This window comes from Scardinius erythrophthalmus (genome assembly GCF_964197995.2).
Source record: "Scardinius erythrophthalmus genome assembly, chromosome: 13".
Taxonomy (NCBI): Eukaryota; Metazoa; Chordata; class Actinopteri; order Cypriniformes; family Leuciscidae; genus Scardinius; species Scardinius erythrophthalmus.
In genome coordinates, this window is record NC_138233.1 from 27,058,749 (window position 1) to 27,084,150 (window position 25,402).

Consider the following 25,402-nt stretch of genomic DNA (forward strand, 5'->3'; position numbering starts at 1 on the left):
CACCGAAGATTAACTACTTGTGTATTGAACTGTTGTATAAAATCAATATTACACATTTGCAAACATGCTTCTGATATTTGGGAAAACAGCACTCTTGCTCGAGTGGTATTGCTTATAAATAATAAAAACAGGAACTTCGACTTTTTTTGCACCATATCTTGGATTTTTGGGGCATTTTTTTATCATTTTTTTATTAATTTTGGTGGTATTTAAAGGGTAACTAAACCCCTGGTCAGAGCCTGACTCCACCCGCTGTCAATATTTGAAAAATGCTGGAAAAGTGGGCAGACCCCAGCGGAGATAAAGGGGACGAACCGAGGGCGACGCTAACTTGAAGCTATCCTAACTGATGCTATACTATGCTATTAACTAACTATGCTTCTAACAATACTACACTAACAACTATGCTAATTAACTACCTAGGCTACACGAAATAATCTAAATAACTATATAAATTCTATGCTAAATAGAATATGCTAAAATACTCTATCCTGATCGTTTTCAATACTCGCAATTCAAACTCCTGACTCGCTACAGTGGTTTTGACGATACAAGATGGTTTTTATACTGCCAAGGGCGTGGTGAGCTCGTACCAAGGGCGTGGTAGCTCGTACCAAGGGCGTGGTGAGCTCGTACCAAGGGCGTGGTAGCTCGTACCAAAGGCGCGGTGAGCTCGTACCAAGGGCGTGGTGAGCTCGTACCAAGGGCGTGGTAGCTCGTACCAAGGGCGTGGAGAGCTTGTACCAAGGGCGTGGTAGCTCGTACCAAAGGCGCGGTGAGCTCGTACCAAGGGCGTGGTGAGCTCATACCAAGGGCGTGGTAGCTCGTACCAAGGGCGTGGAGAGCTTGTACCAAAGGCGTGGTGAGCTCGTACCAAGGGCGTGGTGAGCTTGTACCAAAGGCGTGGTTAGCTCGTACCAAGGGCGTGGTAGCTCGTACCCAAGGGCGTGGTGAGCTCGTACCAAGGGCGTGGTGAGCTCGTACCAAGGGCGTGGTAGCTCGTACCAAAGGCGTGGTGAGCTCGTACCAAGGGCGTGGTGAGCTCGTACCAAGGGCGTGGTAGCTCGTACCAAAGGCGTGGTGAGCTCGTACCAAAGGCGTGGTGAGCTCGTACCAAGGGTGTGGTGAGCTCGTACCAAGGGCGTGGTGAGCTCGTACCAAGGGCGTGGTAGCTCGTACCAAAGGCGTGGTGAGCTCGTACCAAAGGCGTGGTGAGCTCGTACCAAGGGTGTGGTGAGCTCGTACCAAGGGCGTGGTGAGCTCGTACCAAGGGCGTGGTAGCTCGTACCAAAGGCGTGGTGAGCTCGTACCAAAGGCGTGGTGAGCTTGTACCAAAGGCGTGGTGAGCTCGTACCAAGGGTGTGGTGAGCTCGTACCAAGGGTGGTGGTAGCTCGTACCAAGGGTGGTGGTAGCTCGTACCAAAGGCGTGGTGAGCTCGTACCAAAGGCGTGGTAGCTCGTACCAAGGGCGTGGTAGCTCGTACCAAAGGCGTGGTGAGCTCGTACCAAGGGTGTGGTAGCTCGTACCAAAGGCGTGGTAGCTCGTACCAAGGGTGTGGTGAGCTTGTACCAAAGGCGTGGTTAGCTCGTACCAAGGGCGTGGTAGCTCGTACCCAAGGGCGTGGTGAGCTCGTACCAAGGGCGTGGTGAGCTCGTACCAAGGGCGTGGTAGCTCGTACCAAAGGCGTGGTGAGCTCGTACCAAGGGCGTGGTGAGCTCGTACCAAGGGCGTGGTAGCTCGTACCAAAGGCGTGGTGAGCTCGTACCAAAGGCGTGGTGAGCTCGTACCAAGGGCGTGGTGAGCTCGTACCAAGGGCGTGGTAGCTCGTACCAAAGGCGTGGTGAGCTCGTACCAAAGGCGTGGTGAGCTCGTACCAAGGGTGTGGTGAGCTCGTACCAAGGGCGTGGTGAGCTCGTACCAAGGGCGTGGTAGCTCGTACCAAAGGCGTGGTGAGCTCGTACCAAAGGCGTGGTAGCTCGTACCAAAGGCGTGGTAGCTCGTACCAAGGGCGTGGTAGCTCGTACCAAGGGCGGTGGTGGCTCGTACCAAGGGCGTGGTGAGCTCGTACCAAGGGTGTGGTGAGCTCGTACCAAGGGTGTGGTGAGCTCGTACCAAGGGCGTGGTGAGCTCGTACCAAGGGCGTGGTAGCTCGTACCAAAGGCGTGGTGAGCTCGTACCAAAGGCGTGGTAGCTCGTACCAAAGGCGTGGTAGCTCGTACCAAGGGCGTGGTAGCTCGTACCAAGGGCGGTGGTGGCTCGTACCAAGGGCGTGGTGAGCTCGTACCAAGGGTGTGGTGAGCTCGTGCCAAGGGCGTGGTGGCTCGTACCAAGGGCGTGGTGGCTCGTACCAAGGGTGGTGGTGGCTCGTACCAAGGGCGTGGTGAGCTCGTACCAAGGGCGTGGTGAGCTCGTGCCAAGGGCGTGGTGGCTCGTACCAAGGGCGTGGTGAGCTCGTGCCAAGGGCGTGGTGAGCTCGTGCCAAGGGCGTGGTGGCTCGTACCAAGGGCGTGGTGGCTCGTACCAAGGGTGGTGGTAGCTCGTGCCAAGGGGGGGTGAGCTCGTACCAAGGGCGTGGTGAGCTCGTGCCAAGGGCTTGGTGGCTCGTACCAAGGGTGTGGTTAGCTGGAACCTGCTTACGTCACGTGCCACCGCTTACGTCACGTACCACCGCAAACATCCAATAGGAAAATTCAACTGCAGTAGCCACCGTTCAACCTGAAGAGGGCAGCACTCAGACGTTTTTACAGCAAATATTGTAGAATTAAAACACTTTATACCCAAATGTCAAAAAAGTTACTTGAATTAATGAACAGCACTAATAAAGCCCCATTCTTACAGATCATTAACTAAAAAAAAGTTGGTTTAGGGTTTAGTTACCCTTTAAGCACCAAGCCCCTGTTAATTTCAGACCCAGGTGTGCACGTGGCATGATGGCGGGGGCGGGGCTCTTTTTCGAGCGCAAGCGAGGACCCTTCTGTTGCGAGGCCCTCGGAGTGAAACCTATGGGTGAAACATATCAGAGGCCACCACTGCATACGTCTACGCTGCAACTCCAGACAAGAAGGTGACCATGTATTATGTCTAAAATGGTTTTCCTCAGACAAGACGTAAAACTAGATTCCACTGTTTATGGGAGTCAGTCAGCAGAGAATGACTGTTTATCCAGCACTCTGACCCCATGTAAATGTTTTTTTTTTCTACAGATTTGTCTTGCTGGACATTGGTAGTTTATTTAACGTGGCTTCAATGCATCGCCACTTAATCCCACAGAATGACGTCACTGACAAGTTGTCGGAGGTTAAATGACAGGAAAAAGTGAGCCGTTAAAGGAATAGACAGCCACACTTGAAATACTGAGCAGAAATGACATTTTTGAATGCTAAATTTGTTTTATTGTCCTTGGACGACTGAGCGTGAGCTCATGACCTCATGTCACTCTTTACCCAAAATGCCCCAAAATCAATCAAAGTTTTTGGATTACAAAACTTTAAATTGGCTGTTTTTGCAACCACAGTTATTTAAACTAAACAAACAAGTTAATAAATAAAAACCTACAGAGTTTGAAATCTTAGTGAAGTATTTGGTTTTAGTGTACAAGTAAAATATTGCCAAATATTTGCGCAGTTGCGAAAATGCTCCATGCAAATATACTCCTGTTTCTTGTACATTCTTGGTCACATCAGCTCCCCTCATCCCTCTTGCTTGCCCATTGGCAGATTTATCAAGGGCTTTTGTCCAGGAGAGGGTCATGTTAGGGTCAGTGTACTGAGAGTATTCATAACACTCAAACCGATCACTTCATTTGCGGTGTCCAATCCCATCTGCGTCAATGCAAACCAATCACCATTCAGTCTGGCCTCTGATGAAGTGATGACTACCTTCGCCTGACACGGTAAGCATTACCAAATTTGATGAATAGATGCTTTTACATTGGACTTTTCCTGTAAATGCCAGTCTTGATTTATGGAGCCTAGTAAAATCTACTTGGCTTTTTCAGCTTTTCTGCTGGTGTCTTTTCTTGATGGGCAAATGTTTCTTATGTTGGAATGACGTGAGCTCCCACAGGGACCGGCTGCTTTCTAACCAGAAAATTCCCAGATGTCATTCACGTCTGAGTGTGTTATTATTAAAACCAATCTTCCAGTGTGCACGAGTGCACGAGTTCTTGGATCAACATCTTTGTTAATGCTGGAACAACATTCCAATCAACCAATCAGTTGAGGGACAAGTTTACAGTACAACTAGGGTTAGGTGCTTCTACATCAGTGTTATTCACCTATCAATTCCCGCTGATTTTAAGGATATCTTATGGATAGTGTTAGGTTTAGGGGTAGGGATATGGTTAAGACACATTTTTTGGACAGGAATGTTGACCCAGGAACGCTTCTAATTTGGCAAACTCTGGATGTGCTGCTAAAACCTCTTGTGCAAGTGTGTGATCTGCAGTAGATCAGCCATATCAGTGCAGAATTACTTAAGCAACCAAATCTATTACTTTTGCTCAAATCTATAACCCTAGGTATTGAATGCCATGGTGTAACATGCCTCAGATTGTTTGGGCTACTGATATGATGTATGGAATGAAAAGTCATGTGGCTCACAGAGGAAATCTGGACTATTTTCTAAGCAATTGGATGTTGACCTGAAGGGACTCAAGTTCCTTTTGGAAACATAGTAACATACTAAAACAAACCCACTCCAAACACTTCAGCAACTGCATAGCAACGCTCTGGCATTGTGTTGGCAAGTCATTTCTGTGTGTAATAGGATAAGACTTTGTATTTTCAGGCTGCTTGTTCGATCCACTGTAAGCCAAAGAAATACATTAATATACAGTCAACCGTAAGCGTGTCATGTTTCCGTGGATTCCCCTGATAAGTGTAAACACTCTGTGCTTCTGTTTGTTTGAAAAGCCCAACACAGCAATAATTTCTCAACCAATGGTGTGAGTTTGGGGCGGAGCTTTCTGTTTGTCTGACCAATGCCAGATGGAGGAGTGTTTAGGAAACCTGTTAGAAAACAGATTTCATGATTTGTCACTTGCCATTTCTTGTCAGCAGAAAGTGGTATTAGAGGGAGGGACCTTTTATTTTAGAAAACATTGTACAAAAATTTGGTTACACCCCTGAGAGCAAGTCATCAATTTTTGTATTCAATGAAAAGAAAGACTGCTGTATACATTTTAAAACCATGTCAGCTAAAACGTTAAAAAATGTTTGTTACTTTTAGGAGTTTACCAAAGCGACAACTCCCATTTTTATTTGAGATAAATAATAATAATAAAAAATCAAATATGAATAATTTATTTCTACAGTGTGTAAAGCTCTGAAGCTTTCATTTTAACGCAGTTTGAAATGAAAAATTGAAAAATATGGCTGCATCTGAAAATGGAAGTAGGTATATTTTCTTAAAAAATTACTTATTTCCTGGTCGTTAAAAAAGTTTGTTCTGTATATGCAGTAGAATGCAATCTGGATGTACTAATATTTGTCATAGTATCATTTGTGTTGCTTCACTGCCATTTACAACTCCTCTCCTGTGACCTCATGGGAGAGTAATAAGTCAGGTCAAATAGTTGGTCAACCATGTACCTTTTGCCTCCTATTTCACTAATACTCTGAATTCTACTTTTCTCACAGCTGTTTTTTCGACTACTATTCGCTTGTTAGTAGAGAAGTAAGCCTATTCAGAAGCACCCGATGACTGTTTTCAAACAGGTTTTCCAAACACTACCCTTCCTCTACAATATAGGCGAAACAAACAGAGAGCCCCGCCCCCAAAATCACGCCATTGGCTGGGCGGTTGTCAGGCTGGTTGCACAAACAAACCGAGCAATGTTTTGATAGAGCCAGTGAGAAAGGTTTACACTTTCCAGGAGAAGCAACCTACAAATGACGCAGTTGTAATACAAAGTTAAGTATTTTCACATGAAATTCTTTAAGCAAAACATCACTGAAATTCCCAGATACAAACAGGAATCCAAAGCTGATGAGTGCTTACTTAAGAAGTCAGTCACATCAACTTAGGCGTTACACAGGGGACCTTCTGTGATCTCACAGGAGAAGAAAAAGAGATAAACGGAGAGGACAGGAAAAAAGAGCAAGACTGTTACAAGAGAGAGAAAGTGTGTGTGTGTGTGTGTGTGTGTGTGTGTGTGTGTGTGTACCCATACATGGAGAGGTGGGGGAGAAGAATGGGAGGAGAAAGAGGAGGGGAAAGAGAGCATGAAAGTGAGGTATCTTGGTCCGTAGTGCACATCTCCATAAACCCTGTCCTGCTGTCTACCATCACAGCCAGGTAAGAGTGAGCCATTCACTAGCGTGTGTGTGTGTGTGTGTGTGTCCTGCGCTCAGGCCGGCTGCTGTGGCAAAGGTTAAGCCAAGGGTTGCTTTTCTGCTTCTCAACTCTCCTGCTGTGCCTCTATATACCGCAACCTTCCCACACTCCTCTTCTGCAGGTTTGACGTCTCTTTGAGGAACAACGCTGCAGTCCTTAAGTGTTTTAACACATGTGCTGCTCTTGACAGTCATTTAACTATTATTTTCCCCCTCTTCTCATTCATTTCTTACTCTGAAGGTTTTGCATTTGCATGCGACTCCTGCTTGCAGTACAAGCGCACTGCGGCTTCATGATTGCTCTCCCTGTAAGTTTAAGCTTAAGTGTCGAAAAGCCGCAAGCTCTTTTCTTTGGCTCTTTTCCGTCTCCCCTGGTTTTATTGTGTCTGGTTCGTGCTGAGAGCAGAGGTTTGCTGCGTCTCTGTGTTTGAGAATACGTGCGTCTTTTGACACGGCAAACAGAGGGAGGTTTGCTTTAGGTCAGTGTCACGCAGCATCTGCAACCACTGGCAAGTGCATCCCAACCCACTAAACACGCCTGAATTTTGTTACATGTGTAATTTAATGTCACAGCCCAATCCCCAGAGAAAGAGATGAAGTGGACAAAGTGGGACTTTGCATTTGTACGCATGCAAAATGTCACTGCAGATGGGAGATCAAAATATTTATACTGTATTAATAGCCAACGGATGGTTTTTGGGAATGCTGACTGCACTAGATAGACAAGGCGTTGTTTCAAGACAGTGTCTCCGTCTCACATGAACAAACAGATCTGTTTGTTTTGAGGACAAACATTATTGAGCAATATCAGCATGTGTGCCTGATGCTTGTAGGTTATAGTTCCTTACTTTCACACATGAAACCAGTTACATTGCAGTAAAACGGCTGGATTATTTTCCCCTGGCAAATGCCACATCTGCTTTTCACACTTTCAACAGATTTTATTGTTCCCGTTTACACATCAGCACTAAAATGCAGTTAAAATTTGGTTATTTGGTGAAATTGGAAATGTCTTTCAAACAGCTACGCCAGAAATCAGTTCCAAGGTCTGTTGACTAATTTATTCATCTACAAAGATGAAAAGAAGCTCTTTTGTTTCAATGCTTGTCCGGTTTTCTTTCCAAAATGTTATAACCATGATTTTCATGTGGTGCAACCAATATGCATAAAAAAAAGAGAGAAAATTATGTCATAGAGATAACCCCCACAGACCCTCATAACTGTGAGACAAGGTTGTAAGTCTCTTTAAATATCAGATAATTTGACCTTTTTATGACATGGAATGATTCGTTCAGGCTGTAAATGTCATGTGGTGTAACTCCCCAAAAACCTACTGATATACACTACCAGTCAAACGTTTTGGACCTTTACGTCTCTTCTGCTCACCAAAGCTGCATTTATTTGATAAAAAAAAACAACAACTAATATTATGAAATATTATTACACTTTAAAATGTTTACAATTTCTATGTGAATAAATATAGTAAAGTGTAAATTATTCGTGTGATGGTAAAGCTTTATCATTACTCCAGTCTTTAGTGTCACATGATCCTTCAGAAATCATTCTAATGATGATTAGATGCTATTATTAAGTACTGTGAAAGAATCGAAGAGCAGATTTCTTGTGTCAGAGCTCTTTAAATTTGTGCATCAGTTTCGAATTTTTCCAGCAATGTTACAACTTCTCAAGCGGTCAGATTGCTGTGGCTGATTTGCCGGCATTTCTGTTCACACACGGTTCACCTCTAAATTGGAAAAATGCAGTTGGAAAAGTCTGCATGTGTGAAAGCGCCGTGACATTTCAGATTTTCCAAAAGATGCTGAAACCTGATCTGTCAAACATTGGAGAAAGAGACTCTGAGTTCTCAAGAAAAAGAAAGGAAACCACAAAGGAGTGCACGCTCAGTCCTCACTCGTAAGATTTTATCCATGTCCCATTGAACCTGCGGTCTAGTCGGCTTTAAAACAAGGAGCGTTTAGCTGCTCTCTCACTCCAGAACTATGTCCATTAGACATGAGGTCATTTCTGGTGACTCAAGACCTCTCTCCTCATGGATCTTAATATATCTGTTCATTATGAGCACTATTATAAACCTGTCCGCTGTTTTTCTTCAATAACATCAGTCATCCTCTCAATATATATATATATATATATATATGTATGTATATGTGAACTACAGGTCAAACCTAAACCTACATTAATGACTTAAAATTTTAACAGGCGAGCATAAAAATACCAGAAGCGAGGACTCTGTGAGCCTGTGTCTTTGATCTGAGGGTTTGTCATCTGATCATGGCTCATTATAAACTATGGGGATCCAGCGGACAGGGCCAGAGCAATAGTCTGAGCCTGCGGTGATGAACTTGTGCCCTTTGTCTCTTCGCCTCTTTATTAAAAGACAGTGGCAGACAGTGCAGATCCCAGTATCTCATGCAGTCATCCTCTAAACCTTCTGACGGGGTCTAAGCTGGTCTTGCGTAATACACTCAATCACAGGATAAATGGGATAAAAATAAATAAATCAGTCACACAAGCCATTGCTGTTGTGTTATTTTAATTTAGTCAGGAATAAACAGCAAGCCTAGGGTTGTTGTGAGAAGAGGGGGTTGGTTGAGTTCATTACACATGCCTGTGTGAACAGCTGTTAATTATGTTTTATTTAAAGCAAAATTTACTCACCCATATGTTGTTTCAAAGTCTTTCTTGAAACACAAAATGAAATATTTTGAATGTTCACCGTGCTCCTTTTCATTGAATATGAAAGGGGAAGGCGCTGTCAAGCTTCAAAATAGACAAAAACCAACTGTTAAATCTAATTAAATATAATTATATTTTAGGGTCTGCTAGAAAACATTTGCTTGATTTGATGTTCAAAAACACATTATTTGTCTCACACCTCGTCAGAGCTCTTTTTCCAGTACGTTCAGCATCTGGCTCATATTCGCCATCTCAAACATATTCTTAATTTTCAACATATTCAAAATCAATATTTTGATAGCTGACAGATCCACCATCAAGTGACAGTGACACTAATATTTGATTGCGTTCAGTACTTGCTCTGCAGTAAATCGCTGAGCCATTTCAAGTTTTGCTGATGATACTTCCTATTCTTTTGTTTTCTGCCTGCGGCAACTATGAGTGAAACGTCACTTCCTCATTGTGTATCAGACATTGCACTTATTCAGTCATCAAAGATTCAATTATTGTTGTGCAGAAAAAATATACTTACACTGTTACACACCTCGGGTCGTTAATGACCCAATACAGTTTTTTACAAAAAAAAAAAAAATTCTTTCTTTTTTCTTGTTATATTGTTTATAATGAATTAATTGAGGAATACTAAGAAGGTTGATGTCTAACTTTAAAAAAGGAATGATGAGGAGGATAGTTAATGACGTCCCGGATCACTAAAGACCAGAGGTATGCGTTTAAGGTTTAAAGCCTGCCTTTCCAGTCTGCTCTGATTGGTCAAAGTGTGAGTCAGAAATATACACATGCCCTTGTAGTAGAAAAAACAGCATCTCTTTGACATGGTGAAATCACCTACCCAACTGTTCTTTGAAGCGGCCAATGCAGACAGTAGGCAACATTATGCAAATGTATTTGCATGGTGATATAGCTAAGTCACAGAAATAATGGCTGAACTACAAACTACTGAGTCGTTTCAGGCAAGTGTGTTCTGTTGGAGAGATTTACTCTCTTTAGTGTGGACTTTGTGCTTTGTAATTTTGCAGATTGTTTACATGCACATAAACAGCAATATTAGATACTAAAGGAAAGGTTTAAAAAGCAGAATAGGTGCACAAAAATGCCATGTCAAGACCAGTCACACCAGCTTTAATGCCAATGACATCCAATGTCAACTGCTTTACAGGACTGTCGTCATTAACTTCAAACACATCTTGCTCTTCCATATTTCAACACGTTTGAATGCTAATGAAATTTCAGAGCTAATGTGGAGGGGAAGATTTTCAGTGAATAACAACTTTAATTTCGGTCGTATACATTTGGAATACAGCCAATATGGGCTATTTTATGGTGGTCATATGCCTCTTTTGAGATTGACAGTCCCAGTCTCAGTTCACTTTCATTGTATGCAAATTAGTGCTCAGGACTTCAGTTCCTCAGAAGAATGTTCATTCGAACAGGTTTAGAGTAAATGATGACACAGATTTTATGTTCAGAAATTTCAGAAGACCAGTCTCTCATAAGGGTTTCTCTAAAGCAGCTTAACTTTGTATTATAAGACGGTTGGTGTCTTTGAATCCGGAGCAAGCTGCAAATCTCAGATGCTTCCTCGACAGAGGATTAAGGTGTCAGGAACCAAAGTTATGTAATTTCCTATTTGCTGCATGAGTGGATCAAAATTAGTGTAGCATGAAAAACTCAAATTTATTTGATTTCTACATGGCCGTTTTGTTGCTATTAACCATAAAACGGAGAAAAAAAACTTTTCTTCAGAAGAAGTGCACTGTACTTGGCTAATGACTTTTCCTGCTCTTTTTTTCCTGACAGAGATGATGTCATCAGAGATCTTTGTTCCTGGTTGGCTGCAGCATCTGCTCGTCGTTCTTCTCAGGTTTACGCTGTCCTGCGCGGCCCCAATGAACCTGAATAACGGGACCGAGTGCAGCGCTCGAGGACCCGCCCCTTACATCCTGGTGTTCACCGGCCACTGGAGTCCACAGACCTTCCCCAAACAGTATCCCCTGTTCCGACCACCTGCTCAGTGGTCCAAGCTCATGGGTAAGACTCCGGAAAGTGAGAGTGTGAGCTTTGTGAGAGATGAGGTGTTTGGTTGACGATTCTGACGTAAGTTGCTAGATGTGGAACGTGTCATTCTCTGAGGTCGACCGCCAGCGATGGCTCCACGTTGTGTTAGGGATGAGGCTGTTCAAACTTCCTCACCTCACCTCACCATATGTCAGGACTCCAAGCTCTCACAGCTGGCCTGTTAACCCTGCAATTTGCCCCGTCGACCCCTCAAACATACACACTCCCTGCCACACCACGTGAGCGGGGCAGTCTAATGAGGAAAGCAGAACGAGAGAGAGGTTGAAGAGTAATAACCGTTGCCAGATGACACGGGCTGCCCTGCAGGTTCGCCCTTTTCTTTTACGCTCCTTCCATAAATACACAACGCATGCGGCCTGCAATGCCCATTGACTTGGCCACTGCCAGCCGAGAGAGACTAGCAGCAGACGTGGACGCCTCAGCCAAAACATTCGAAACCCCGAGATCCTGAAAGTTCAGGCTGTGGCTTTGGAGCGCTGAGATGATCTCTGTGCGGTTTCTGCTGCCTTCTGGATGCCTTTATGGCTCTCTCTTTATCCATTTATCACTGTTGTATTACAATTATGTTCAGAAACCGCACATTTTTGTATCTAATCACAAGTTTGTGCCGTACAATGGATGTTTGGATGAACTCCTTGGATGAGACAATTTGAGGGATGAGACAAAAAGCATGGGAGACGGTTGTGATTTGTGCTTTAGCTGAGTGAGGCCAGGTCTCTTCAGTTTTTCTGTCCACATGTGAGCCAGACGTGTAGCATGGAGAGACTAGACGTGTCAGCGTGCCAAACGTGCTCCCTGCCTTCCTGTCATTCTCACTTGTATCTTTTTCTCTCAGTCTCCTGCTCTCTCGCTCCCAGCTCAGGGTCTGCCAGACCAAAATGGTTTGTAGCTATGAAGAACACACTGGGACGTTAAAGAGAGGCTGAAATCATTTCAGAAACATCATCTTAGCTCCTTCCTCTTTCGAAACCTCTATTGTGATATCAAGAAGCTAATAGGTGAATTATCAAACTAGGCACGGTTTGTGTTTGGGGGGATAGTTCACCCATAAATTATGGTCTGTATTTACTCATGATTATGTCGTGCCAAACCTGTCGTAAAAAAAAAAAAAGCCTTTTTCCTGTAAAACACAAAAGTAGATTATTTTTCTGTGCAGCTCTTACTGAGGCAGTTTACAGTAACCACATTTACATTTATGCTTTTATCCAAAGTGCCTTACAAAAAGGGAACAGAAGCAATTCATAAAATATTTGTTAAAGACCACGTCTGTTAAGCTCTAAAAAAGAAGTTCATATAACGTGCTTGAATATGTAGTGGAACAACATTCCAATCAACCAATCAGATTTGAGTTTACAGTTTGACAGGTTTAGGCTTACAATCAGGGGTTAGGTGCTTCTACATCAGTGTTATTCACTATTCAAATCTTATAATTTCCCTGATTTTAGGGATACACTATACACATCTGTAGGGTAAGGTTTAGGGGTAGGGATAGGTTTAGGGCTACATTATTGGAAAGAAATGTTGCAAAATCTGGACGTGCAGAAGTTATGGACAGTTTTTGCTATGAATCACAGAAATCTGCATGCAAAGTAAAAGGAACCTGAAAATGTGCTGCTTCACAGTTTTTATCGTCTTACGACTCAGGTGTGCAATATTTGTATAAACTTAAAGTTTGTAAAGCTCCCTTTGACTTTAAAATGCCATGTGACAGTGAGTGAAGACCGTGTTGTAGTGTTTGCATACCAGTTTGTGATTGGTCTTTATGTCTGTTTGCACACTGAACTGTGATTGGTCTTTCTTCTTTGCACACATTTAACCACTGTATAGTGCATAGTGATTTTTGAGTTCAATGAACTACGCGCTGAATGTCATGACAATGTCAAAGTGATTAATTTACTCAGAACCAATACCGAAAACATAAGTTTACCCAAAACCTTAACCTTTTTCCGCATTGCGAACACTGATATTATCTTCAGGGCATGAAAATCTACTTTAATATATTACAAAACAGTCTCGGTCACCCTTGCACTTTAGGTGCACACTAAACTCATAGTAGGTCTGGCTTTTCTTACTGAAGGGTTTGTTTTTAGGTGTTTATTCTCTTGGCATTGGGGCTTTTGCATGGCTTTATTTTAAACAGCTCGAGGTGTGTTAGGCACACGCAGAAAGTGGCAGAACTGTATTTGTGTTTTTTTTAAATCTGATGAGCAATAAAAATTCATGGAGTGTTAGTAATGTTCAACAGGCCACGACAGAACCTGCCCGAGGAATCACGAGGCCTGAGCACATGAGCAATTGAAAATGTTTCCTCTGAGTTTACCATTTATTCTTTTACCTGTGAATCTGTGCAGCCGTGACCCATAATGAGCAGTACCGGCTGTGGCAGGAGGGGGCGCCGGCGAGCGACGGCTTGAAGAGCTTTGCTGAGCAGGGGCTCACAGTGGATCTGGTGAAGGATGCGAAGGAGGCGAGGAAGGGGCGATCGGTGGGGTCCATGTACCGCACAGCTGGGATTCCCTCTGGCATCGGCCACAGCTCCACTGAGATACTTCTGACGCCCAGGAGTCCGCTGGTGAGATGACCATATCACTACACAAAATGGATCATTGTTGTGTTCCTACATTTTTTCTGTACCTAAAAACATTTTGGGTATGTCAGTTCATGAATTACTCAAAGAGCTTAGGTGATAGAATAACACTGTATCTATTTTGATAAGGATTGTTTGATTTTCCCAGTAGAAAAGTAGGTAAATCTGCCTCATTGGAAATGAAGTGAAAACGGATCTTTGGAAATAATGATCACCAGGATGGCTTGTAGAAAGGGACATTCAGGGGTGGATCTAGAACAGGCGTTGTAGCAAGGCGTTGGCATGTGACTACACCAAAGCAAGCATCTATGCATCATTCTCCTGGATTTATGGCTTGGCATAAACAATTGTCCCCTGAATGTTCAAAACTGTTACATTACCACAAAGTAATCATCTATACTGTTTGAAAATAATTTGAAAAAAATAAGAAAATATCAATATCCACTGTAACACATCAACAGATTCTAAATGTAGGTCTGTCAACACTACACAGAGAAGATTGGTTTTATTAATATACCATAGGCTTCTTGAATAATATATTAATCACAAGTTTTAGTGCATCAAGTTAAACTACAAACATGAGTCTGTGATATATCCATCCATCCACCCATCCATCCATCCACACATCCATCCATCCACCCATCCATCCATCCACACATCCATCCATCCATCCATCATCCACACATCCATCATCCACACATCCATCATCCACACATCCATCCATCCATCCATCATCCACACATCCATCCATCCATCCATCCATCCATCCACACATCCATCCATCCATCCATCCATCCACACATCCATCCATCCATCATCCATCCATCCATCCATCCATCCATCCATCCATCCACACATCCATCCATCCATCCATCCACACATCCATCCATCATCCATCCATCCATCCATCCACACATCCATCCATCCATCCATCCACACATCCATCCATCCACACATCCATCCATCCACACATCCATCATCCATCCATCCATCCATCCACACATCCATCCATCATCCATCCATCCATCCATCCATCCATCCACACATCCATCCATCCATCCATCCACACATCCATCCATCCATCCATCCACACATCCATCCATCATCCATCCATCCACACATCCATCCATCCACACATCCATCCATCCACACATCCATCATCCATCCATCCATCCACACATCCATCCATCCATCCATCCACACATCCATCCATCCATCCATCCACACATCCATCCATCATCCATCCATCCACACATCCATCCATCCACACATCCATCCATCCACACATCCATCATCCATCCATCCATCCACACATCCATCCATCCATCCATCCACACATCCATCCATCATCCATCCATCCACACATCCATCCATCCACACATCCATCCATCCATCATCCATCCATCCATCCATCCATCCACACATCCATCCATCCATCCACACATCCATCCATCCATCCACACATCCATCCATCCATCCATCCACACATCCATCCATCCATCCATCCATCCATCCACACATCCATCCATCCATCCACACATCCATCCATCCATCCATCCACACATCCATCCATCATCCATCCATCCATCCATCAATCCATCCACACATCCATCCATCCATCCAATGTCTGTCTACACCTTCAAACTATTTTAAATTCTTAGACTAAAAAATGTCTTTTAAGTCTCAAACCACCCGAAAACGGTACACGACACAGGTCAACTTAAACAATGTGAAATATTGTGAATGGGAAGGGATTACATTTCTCAGATTTCTTGAATTATTCGATTCATAAACAACTGGGAAAAACAGTCCATTTGTTTGTGAATTGGGTTTCACTGGTTGTGCTGTGTGTTTTTGACTAAAAAAGAACCGGTTCATAAGAGTCGTCTGTTAATGAAGTGTCCAGCCCGCAAAGGCAAAAAAGACATTTTCCACAATATTTTTTTTATATGCCATCACATTGAAGCGCCCCTACTGAAAAGTGGCAGATGAAACACTACTTAGATTTATATTTTTAATGGGATAAATCTGGGGTGGCAGATGTGGTGGCAATGCTTTTTCTCAGATCCGCCCCTGGCAGTTGTTCTCATTCCAACAGTTTTGACTATTTAGTTTCAGACATTTTCATTGCACTACGCAGTGGCGTGCAGTTGTGTGCTAAAATGAGGAGGCAAAGTCATCACTGTTTTTTTAAATGTAAATTCATGTTACAGTTAATGTTGACCTGACAAAACAGTGATATCTTAGTGTGCTTTTTAGGTAGTCTTCTGATTAACACCATTATTTATTAATTCAGACCGATTTGTGGTTGCGTCACCGTATTGTGACATCCATAATGGATTATCGAAAAATAAAAAATGTAGGCCGTGCATACTTGGTTCTATGCATCATTTGTGGAGGCATGAACATGAGCTTGCAGAAGCGGGTTTAAGAAGACTAAATGATTGGAGAAGTCCTGCATACGTCATTCAGTTTTTAGATCAGACTTTAATGACACAATTCAGTTCTATATTGCACAAAGACAGACTTCACCAGAGCGCAAGTCTCCAAAACCACATCCAGAGTCCCAGGACCTCCAGACCACAAGCCTCACTCACTCCCTCCCTTCCGGCTCCTGTGCTGGGTTTCCTGAGCCCACCAGATCTGCAGATAGAGAGAGGCTGGATCCTTTTCTTCTCACTTTCTGGAATATTTATTTTCCTTAGCCAGGAGTCAGTTGGTTATAGGGTCTAAAGGCAGCGCTGGTGCTGCTGGTGACCTACATATCTTTATTGCCGAAGTCTGGAATACAAGGTAGACTTATTAAAAAAAACGCCAACTACCCTCAGATGCGTTTGGCATTCAGTCCTGCTGGCATTTAACCACAGCATGGCGGGATGTCTGCTGTGGCGCTGCTTTTTTTAGATCCGCAGGGCAGTAAAGTACGACTGAGAGAATGAATGTGGCCTTGGGGTGAGACTGTGACGTGTGTGTATGTGAGAGAGCTGTGAGTGTCTGTTCACTTATTATTGATGAACTGATTGCGTACATCTTAATATTAAGCATATTTAATAGTATTAAACTTCAGCTAGTGATTTGTCCTGAATGTTTGCGTTACAGAAATGAATGATATCTCAAATCACACGGCTTGTAGATCTGATTTAATAATCCCAGAAACGTACATTAAAAGGAACCCAAGAAATATCGAAAGCAAATGCTTTTTTGACATGCAATTTAAAATTGCCATTAAAAAATATTTGTTCATTTATTATTTTATTATTTTATTTAAACCATAACTACATGGTAAATCATCCATTAAACTTAATTTTAAGTATATACAACAGTGGCAAAAAAGTGATGTCCAGCCTAGGTTAATTGACATGTTCACCCTTTATTCAAATATTATTGAAAATGTGTTTGCATATTGTGTAGTCAATTGGTTTATTTGTGATAACGCATTGAAACATGCTAAATTGTGCAGACATAATTTTTTGGCCAGGCTGTCTTACAAAGAAATTATGAACACATGCAAAAACAAGAGAGAACCAATGAAAATATTGATAACTGGTTATGTTGTAGTCAGTGTAGTTTTTTTGCTGTGAGCTTTTTATTCTTTTACTCCTTTTTTTTGATAGTATAATAAAACCTGTAGCTGTAGTTTGCCATTTTAGCCAAATAATTTGCCAGATAAATTCCTTAACTAAGTTTAGTGGTTTGTTCTTCCCTCTTTATTTAAATATTTAAAAAGTATAAAATATTGTCCTCATATGTTGATTGTTAGACTGAACATTATTTATCCTACAATTAATATTAATTGTCATATATTTAAAAAAAATATATAAAAATAATAATAATAACTCTTATTGTAACTCTAAATAATGTAACTCTTCTCTTATTAAAATCAAAATTGGATTCAGACATACCTTGATGCCTTCGTATGCGGTCTTCATCTTTCTGTATCAGTTTCTGAGATACTACAAATACACATTTGTGCTGCAGCCGACATTGAAAGTGTTTAATTATTTAAGATCTCCAAAAAAGACTGCAGTGTCCGATTTCAGCTTCCCGCACGTGCATGACCAACAACCTCAAATCAACAGGAAAATAAGGTAATCAAAAACAGCCAAATGCTGTCCAGAATTACTAAAGGTTCTTTTTGCATTTAATAGGATCCAGACAGTGTGTATTTCTACAAAGTGCGAGCCATGCAAGAAACCACAGCGCGTTCCAGCAGCACATGCAGACAGACAGAGGGATAGATGAGTTGTGTATTATTTTTCCTGACACTCTGTTCTGGCAAATCAGGGCATTGGTTTGGCAATTATGTGTTAGTGTGACTTTGTGCCCTGAAGGGAGATTGAGCCCTATTAGCTTGGGGTCAGAACAGACAGAAGAGGGATGAGGCACCGCTCGCTTCTCACGCCAGAGAAATTGATATAGCAGGAGGTATTCCTGGAAAAGCCACAGAATGAGAAGAGATGTGAGGGAGAGACCAGAGTAAATCCAGCCTGGAGAAAAGTCAGCCGTAGACTGGATGTTGTCACAAGGTACCAAAATTGTGGCCCAAATATGGATGCAAAATGCCAACTATATCGGTCCTGCTTTTAATGTTTGCTTTGGGAATGATGGATTGTAAGTGATTCGCACTAAAGTGCGTACTATAAAAAGTGAGATCCAGTTCGAATGCAGTGTTGCTTAAGTTTGTGTCCGAGGGGAAAAGGTTCTGCTTCCAAAGTGCAAGAGAATCCAGCGATTCTCAACTATTTTGACAAGTTAAAATAAATATGCCAGTTTCCTAGCCGAACAACTTTTTTTTTTATAGGGGTTTTGGTGGATTTAGCATTTTAATTCATTGATATCAAAATTCAAATCACTTTAATTTGAAATTATGCTTTAAGTATCAACTTTGCCTCAAATGACTTGCTTAGAATTCCATAAAAATAGTTTACATAGAGATTATAGAACAATAAAGCTGTATTTTTTTGTGTGCATATCTTTAGATTGTTGTTGTTGTTGTTGCATATCAGCAATTCTAAGCAGTTTGAGGCATTTTTTATTTCTCTTCTAAAACTCTAGAGGAGAGACATGTGAGATTATAGGGTTTTCTCAAGAGACAAATCTAAGAAGCAGGACATTCAATAAAATCTCCTTTTGCTATTTAATCTCAATTGCTTTACATAAAAAAAGGGATTTTTCACAGCAATGCCATAGAAATGCCCTTTTAGGTTTCCCAAAGAACCTTATTTTTCTTAGTGTGAAGAACATTTTAATAATCTGACGAACCTTTTTCCACTCTAAAGAACCTTTTGTGGAATGGAAAGATTCCGTGGATGTTAAAGATTCTTCACTGAAACCATCGACAGTGCTGGGGATAGTTACTTTTAAAAGTAATGCATTACAATATTGTGTTACTCCCTAAAAAAGTAACTAATTGAGTTACTTAGTTACTTCTTATGGAAAGTAATGTGTTGCATTACTTTTGTGTTACTTTTTCTCACCTGCGCAGGGCTTGCTTGTTTGTTTTTTAATAACGAAAAAGTTCTATTTTTGGCAAATGTAAAGGCCCTTTCACACCAAAAGTGAAATGAATAAGTCTCAGGCTGAAGGAAATACAAATTCATGCCTGTACAGTAGAGGGCGCAGCTGCTTATGATTGAATTGGATCATCGAAGGTTAGCAGCATTGATGCATTGGTTAATAAAGTGAGATTAAATACATAAAGTATATTTGTATTCTTTAACATAGTCATGGTAAATGGCGGTAATGTTTTTTATTCATTTTGTGCAAGTGAGTAAATGCATGTTCACATTTAGATATGAGGCACTGTCTAGGGCTTAAATCAAACTTCATTCACGCACACATATATGAAACACTTGCATACACACAGCGAACGCCTCTGCACTTAATCGTGATTCTTCTCAACATGGGGACAGGAGAGCTGTCAGTCAATTAATGGGAAAACAAAGTAACTAGCATTGCTTATAAAATAACTCAGATATTTTGTTGTAAATTTAAAACTAATGCGACTTGACAAAAGTAATCTGATTACATAACTTGCATTACTTGTAATGCGTTACCCCCGAAATTGACCATTGATGCCAATAAAGAAACATTATTTTTAAGAGTGTATTAAAAAGAGCATTCCCTTTTAAATAGCACTAGTAAGCAACTACCCAGAACACACTAGCAACACCCAAGCAACCACATAGCAACACACTAAAATCACTCTGAACATTGCAACTGCACAGCGACGTTCTGGCAACCCTCCTGGCGAGTCTTCCACTCACATTTTGGTCAGAAAATATGAATCTACCTTGTGATTTCTCTTTTATAGAGACGTTTGACTGATATAGGCTACCTTAAATGAACTCAAGCAGACAGGATCTGTCAGGTTTTATTGTTTGTCTGATGAATCATCTTTGGCTCTTGCGCTCATCCTGAAATAGCCATTGTCACAGTATGGCTGGTCTCTCTCTGTGCGACTGTCTCGTGTGGCTATTCCCTCATTCTGCTCTGACCGAAGGGATCCACCTGAATGAGGTCACAGTCAAAAGGAAACATTCATCACCATTTAGAAAAAAAACCCCAGCTGGTTTAACCTAACATACACAGGAAGGAGCGGAAAATACTGGAAATGGCTACAAAGAAAAGTTTCAGATGTGACTTATGAAGCCAATTATGTTAGCAGAGCATGCTGAAAAACAGAAGTATTGCCAAAGGTAAATCAGGGTTGATGATGTCTTCAACATGAGAGTGACTGATCTTGTGTTTTCTCTCACAGCTGTCTCTGATAGTGAAAGTGATCCCCAGTCCAGACTGGTTTGTGGGGATTGACAGCTTGAACCTGTGTGAGGGTGGGCAGTGGAAACAGGAAGTGACCTTTGACTTGCACCCATTTGATGCCGGCACAGACAGCGGCTTCACTTTCTCCTCACCGAACTTTCCTACAACACCTCCTGAAAATATCACCATGGTGAGATGTTACATTTTTATATTTTAATACAATGTAAAAGGTTTAAAATAAATACAATTTTAAATATGCGTGGAAGAACCCCCCCCCCACACACACACACACACACTAAACTTGATTAACGCTTTGAGCCTCTTTGAAAAATGTTACGTTTGGATTTTTTTTTTTTGCTTCTTCGGAATGGGGTGACACTTGGTTACCTTTGTCAGATTAGTTATGTGAACACACAAAAAAAAATCATGGACATGATTCAGATATGTTACAGAAAAAAGCCAAAAAATTCACACTTAGCTCCTTCACGGTCAAAAATGACCGACATAGGAAATGAATCGGAAATACTAAAAAATATGAAAACTCAGAGAATCCTTTGGTGGTACAAACTACAAATCAGCCACTGTGCAGGAAAAAAGTGCACAGCAATGAAGAATTATCACTATCCATCTTTATTTTAGATATTTTAATGATCAAAAATGCTTTTCATGTGTTCCCTTTCTTTCAAAATTTTATGTTTGATTGTAATCATAATGCAAAACCTGACTCTTATCTAACAAACAATATCTAAACCTTGACAAAAAGTAGTCTTATAAATGTCTAAATATATATCTAAATGCAAAACCTAATAAAATTAATAAATTATGTCTAAAAAAACAAAACAATGGGAATCCAAAACCCTCTCTATATACAGTATTTATATAGGGAAGTTTTTATTTTTTAGTGACTCCAGATGGCACTATTCTCACTTTAAAAAAAAGGATTTTAAATGCTTTCACTCTATTTGAATGTGAAAATTGCAGTTATTGAAAAAAATAAAATAATAATAATTCTAATGGAAAAATAGCTTAATTTTTTTTATATATATATGTTGCATAGTATCATAAAATCCCCTCAAAAAAAAAAAATAAAAAAAAAAAATAAATAAATTACATTTCAAGGCTTCGGTCACTTTTGATCGAGAAGGAGCCAAGTAAAGGAAGAGCTCCAGAGGGTTAATCTGGCTAAATCATTTTGGCAAAAAAAAAAAAAAAGGCAAACGACAGCTACATTAACACTTTTTTAATAATATTTAAATAAAAGCCAAGAATGTCAATTATCGTAAGCCGAACGTCACTTTTGGCCACTAATGTATTTGCAATATTTTTGACTAATTCAAATAATAAATCACTGTTTTAACATACGTCTGTTGTTGTACTCTGATGCAGATTACCTCTCAGAAGCCAAACCACCCAGCAAATTCCTTCTATTACCCTCGGCTAACAGATCTCCCGCCTCTGGCCACCATATGGGTGAAGCGCCAGAGCCGCTCACCTGTCCGTCAACAGAACCGGGTGTCCAATCACATCCTGCCTGAAGAAACCAAACCCCACCGATTCTCAGGTAGATCTGCATACACATTTCACACATGCAATGGCAGAGTATTGCGTCTCTTGATCGTGATTTTCTTTTTATTTGGATGGTAAATCAAGATGTTTTGGTTTACCACAGCATTGTGTGTGATTTAATGTGTTCTTAGGCCAAGTAAACAGTTTAGACTTGATGAACCCTAATGCACGCCACATGTGGTAAACTCTTTTTATTTGCTTCCACAACATTTTTAGCATCTGCGTTGTTCCACTAACTAATGTGCTGTTTTCAATTTCTTTTTTAATGTGCACCTATTATGCTATTTTAAAGGTTCCTAATTTTGTTTTAGAGGTCTCCAAAAAATGCATATGCATATCTGAATTTCAGCTCTGGATTTTCCTCAGCGCTTGATACACAGTGGAACAGGTTTTAATGCATCCATTCAAGAGTCCTCATCCTTTGGAAGTGCATGAAAAGTGGATTTGCATTTGCAGCACAGAAAAACAGCCTCTTTTTGACATGTCAACAACACAAACCAAACTCTTCCAGGCCTCAGCCACAACTACAGTGTTTGAGGGTCAAAGTAGACGTTGTTTGCAGGCAGCCAATGAAGACCATAGGTCGGCATTATGCAAATTTCTTATAAACCTACTTATGTTTGAGCAGGAAGTAATTCTAGAATTACTGACGTCTTGTTTCAGGCAGTTCAGAATCTGTTCTTTCTTTTAAGAGACAATAACACCATTTATCTGCACTCTGATCTTTGAAACTTTCAGGCCTTTTACATTCAAAATCAGACATATTACACTCTACATGAAAGACAATATCAGAAACAGCACAAAAGGTGCACTTTAAGAGATTTAGGCCCAGTTTCACAGACAGGGCTAGGCTTAGATTAAGCCAGGATTAGGCCTTAGTTCATTTAGGACATTTAAGTTGCTTTTATAAATGTGCCTTAGAAAAACACATTACTAGTGTGCATCTTGAGACAAAACTATGGAACTAATATATATTTTTAAGATATGTCAGTGCAAGTTGCTTTGACTTAAAGGGGTGGTTGATTATGATTTAATTTTTTTAACTTTAGTTAGTGTGTCTCAAAGTTCAAAGCAAAGGGAGATATCTGCTTTTAAAGAAATTGCTTTTTAAGGACTACAACAAACGTCTGGTAGGGACTACACGACACTCCTCCTGGGTTAGTGACATCATAAACCCTAAAATTTACATAAACCCCGCCCCCTGAACGCGATTTATAGATTATCAAGACAGAATATGCTAATGACTAGAAGACAACTACACATAAGCTACATAAATTCATCAACTAACCATTCAGAAATGTCCTGTTGCATTCTACATGTTGTCACTTCTTCTTGAGTCTCTCCATCATTGTCTGACTCCGGTTTAAACATAAAAAGCTAAAAGTTTTTGAAATTTTCAGTGCGAGGTAAAAGGACACAAGCTCTTGAAGCTCCGCCCCCTGTGCCGGGAGCAGCATCTCATTTGCATTTAAAGGGACAGACACAAAACGGTGCGTTTTTGCTCACCCTCAAAAAGTGACAATTTTAACATGCTATATAAAAATATCTGTGGGGTATTTTGAGCTTAAACACACGATACATCAAAGTTTTATTTTACATCTTGTGAAAAGGGCATTAACCCACCCCTTTAAAACAGCCCAAACTTGAATTTTAGTCTGCGCCTAAACCTTGTCTGTAAAACCGGGGGTTAGTATTACAATTCTCTATCGCATGTTGCTATCGGGACTTCATAGACCTACTTTATAATACACATTTCTTCAATTATTTTGGGATATCTGAGCCGGACTGCCCTAGATTACGCCAGTGGCCTGTTTTTCTTTATCTGACCATGCATAAACAGCCACAGAAACATAATCTCCTGACGGATTGCTTCCAGACTAGCGATCTTCATGATTCCTGCATGTGTTTCAGAAACGCCGCTGGACTGCGAGGTGTCGATGTGGTCGTCCTGGGGCCTGTGTCTGGGGCCGTGCTCTCGGGGCGGACTGCGTCATCGCACCCGATATATCCTGCTGAAACCCGCCAACAGTGGCACGGCGTGTCCTGAGCTGGAGGAACAAGAGGAGTGCACGCCGTACAACTGCCTCGCGTATCAGTGATGCCGGTCACACCGCTGGCATAGACACTTCGACGCTGTCCAAACGGAGAGCCGAGTTTAACCTCATGCCAATGCTGAGTCACGGGAGAGCCGCCTGGCTGGGACGTCCAGTGAGCTGCATTGGCTCCTCTCCTCACTGGAAAAGAATGGCTCGTATTCTGTTAATAGAGACTTTGATTACGGGTGCTGTACTCGCAGTAATCTCAGTGTATCTTTGCATAATCGCACATTATTTTGCCAATATAGATTTGTGGAAAAGACGACTTGCAGTTGCCCAACCACTGATTTGAACATAACTACATGAATTAACATAAGCCTTCCTCCCGATCTCACATCAGTAGCAACCTTTTTGAAGTATAGCCTAGTTGGGTTTTGAGTGATTCGACAGATGGTGCAGTTATAGTATGCTGTGGAAGTCAACTGGTAGTTCATTAGTAGTGAAATAACACTTGAAGACACCTCAGCTCCTGTCTCATACAGGCCTAATGATGTTCAAAATGCAGTATTCATTACAATATTATCTTGTGAGGAATCACACAAAAACAAACTGTCATGTGTCATTTATCAAATAAGGGACCGTTTAGATGTTCTTTACACTACCGGTCAAAAGTTTGGAATCATGAAGGTTTTTAAAGAAGTCTCTCTTATGTTCACCAAGGCTGCATTTATTTTAAGTTGCAAAATCATTGAATGATTTCAGATTTTTGACCAGTAGTGTATATGTTGTATTTTATGTTTCTTCTAATAATAAACGATGAAATTCTCTCTCAAATCATCTCCTCCTTGTTGCTTTTTTGTGGTAGCATTTTACAATCATTTTCCTTAATAATATGAACATAATCAGTAGTAAGTCCTCAAACGGGAGCATACCTATGTTCCCAGATTTATATGAACACGTGAAAAAGGTTACTATGTTGCCCTATATGTTAATGTACATTAAGTCATTTTTTAAAAGGTCAGGACTCATTTCCCCAGGGCCCTATCAACTTAATAAACTTCTAACATAAAGGAGCTATGTCTTTTGTCTTTTGTGATTCAATTACTTTGCAACCATTTGTCTAGTTCCCTCAATCTAGGCCTATTATTTAGAGCCATATGGCAGTGCTGGGGAACAGAAAACCCCTTTGAAAGTTCCCACAATAACCCATGTCATATTAAGTAAATACAGACTGTGGGAATATATTTTTTCAGGTTCTCACACTGTAAAAAACAAACAGCAGCTGGGGTTGTCAGCACATTACCGTTAACAAACGGTAGCA

The 25,402-nt window shown here is 41.2% G+C and overlaps 1 protein-coding gene across 1 annotated transcript; it reads left to right on the forward strand.

The window, feature by feature from the left end:
• Positions 1–5,229: 5,229 nt before the first annotated feature.
• On the forward strand, positions 5,230–25,153 carry spon2a (spondin 2a, extracellular matrix protein). Its single transcript, XM_081382628.1, has 6 exons — positions 5,230–6,298; positions 10,852–11,082; positions 13,482–13,702; positions 20,478–20,669; positions 21,866–22,040; positions 23,957–25,153. The coding sequence occupies exons 2-6, from the start codon at positions 10,854–10,856 to the stop codon at positions 24,142–24,144; spliced, it is 1,005 nt and encodes a 334-aa protein (XP_081238754.1). The 5' UTR covers positions 5,230–6,298; positions 10,852–10,853; the 3' UTR covers positions 24,145–25,153.
• The last annotated feature ends 249 nt before the right edge of the window (positions 25,154–25,402 follow it).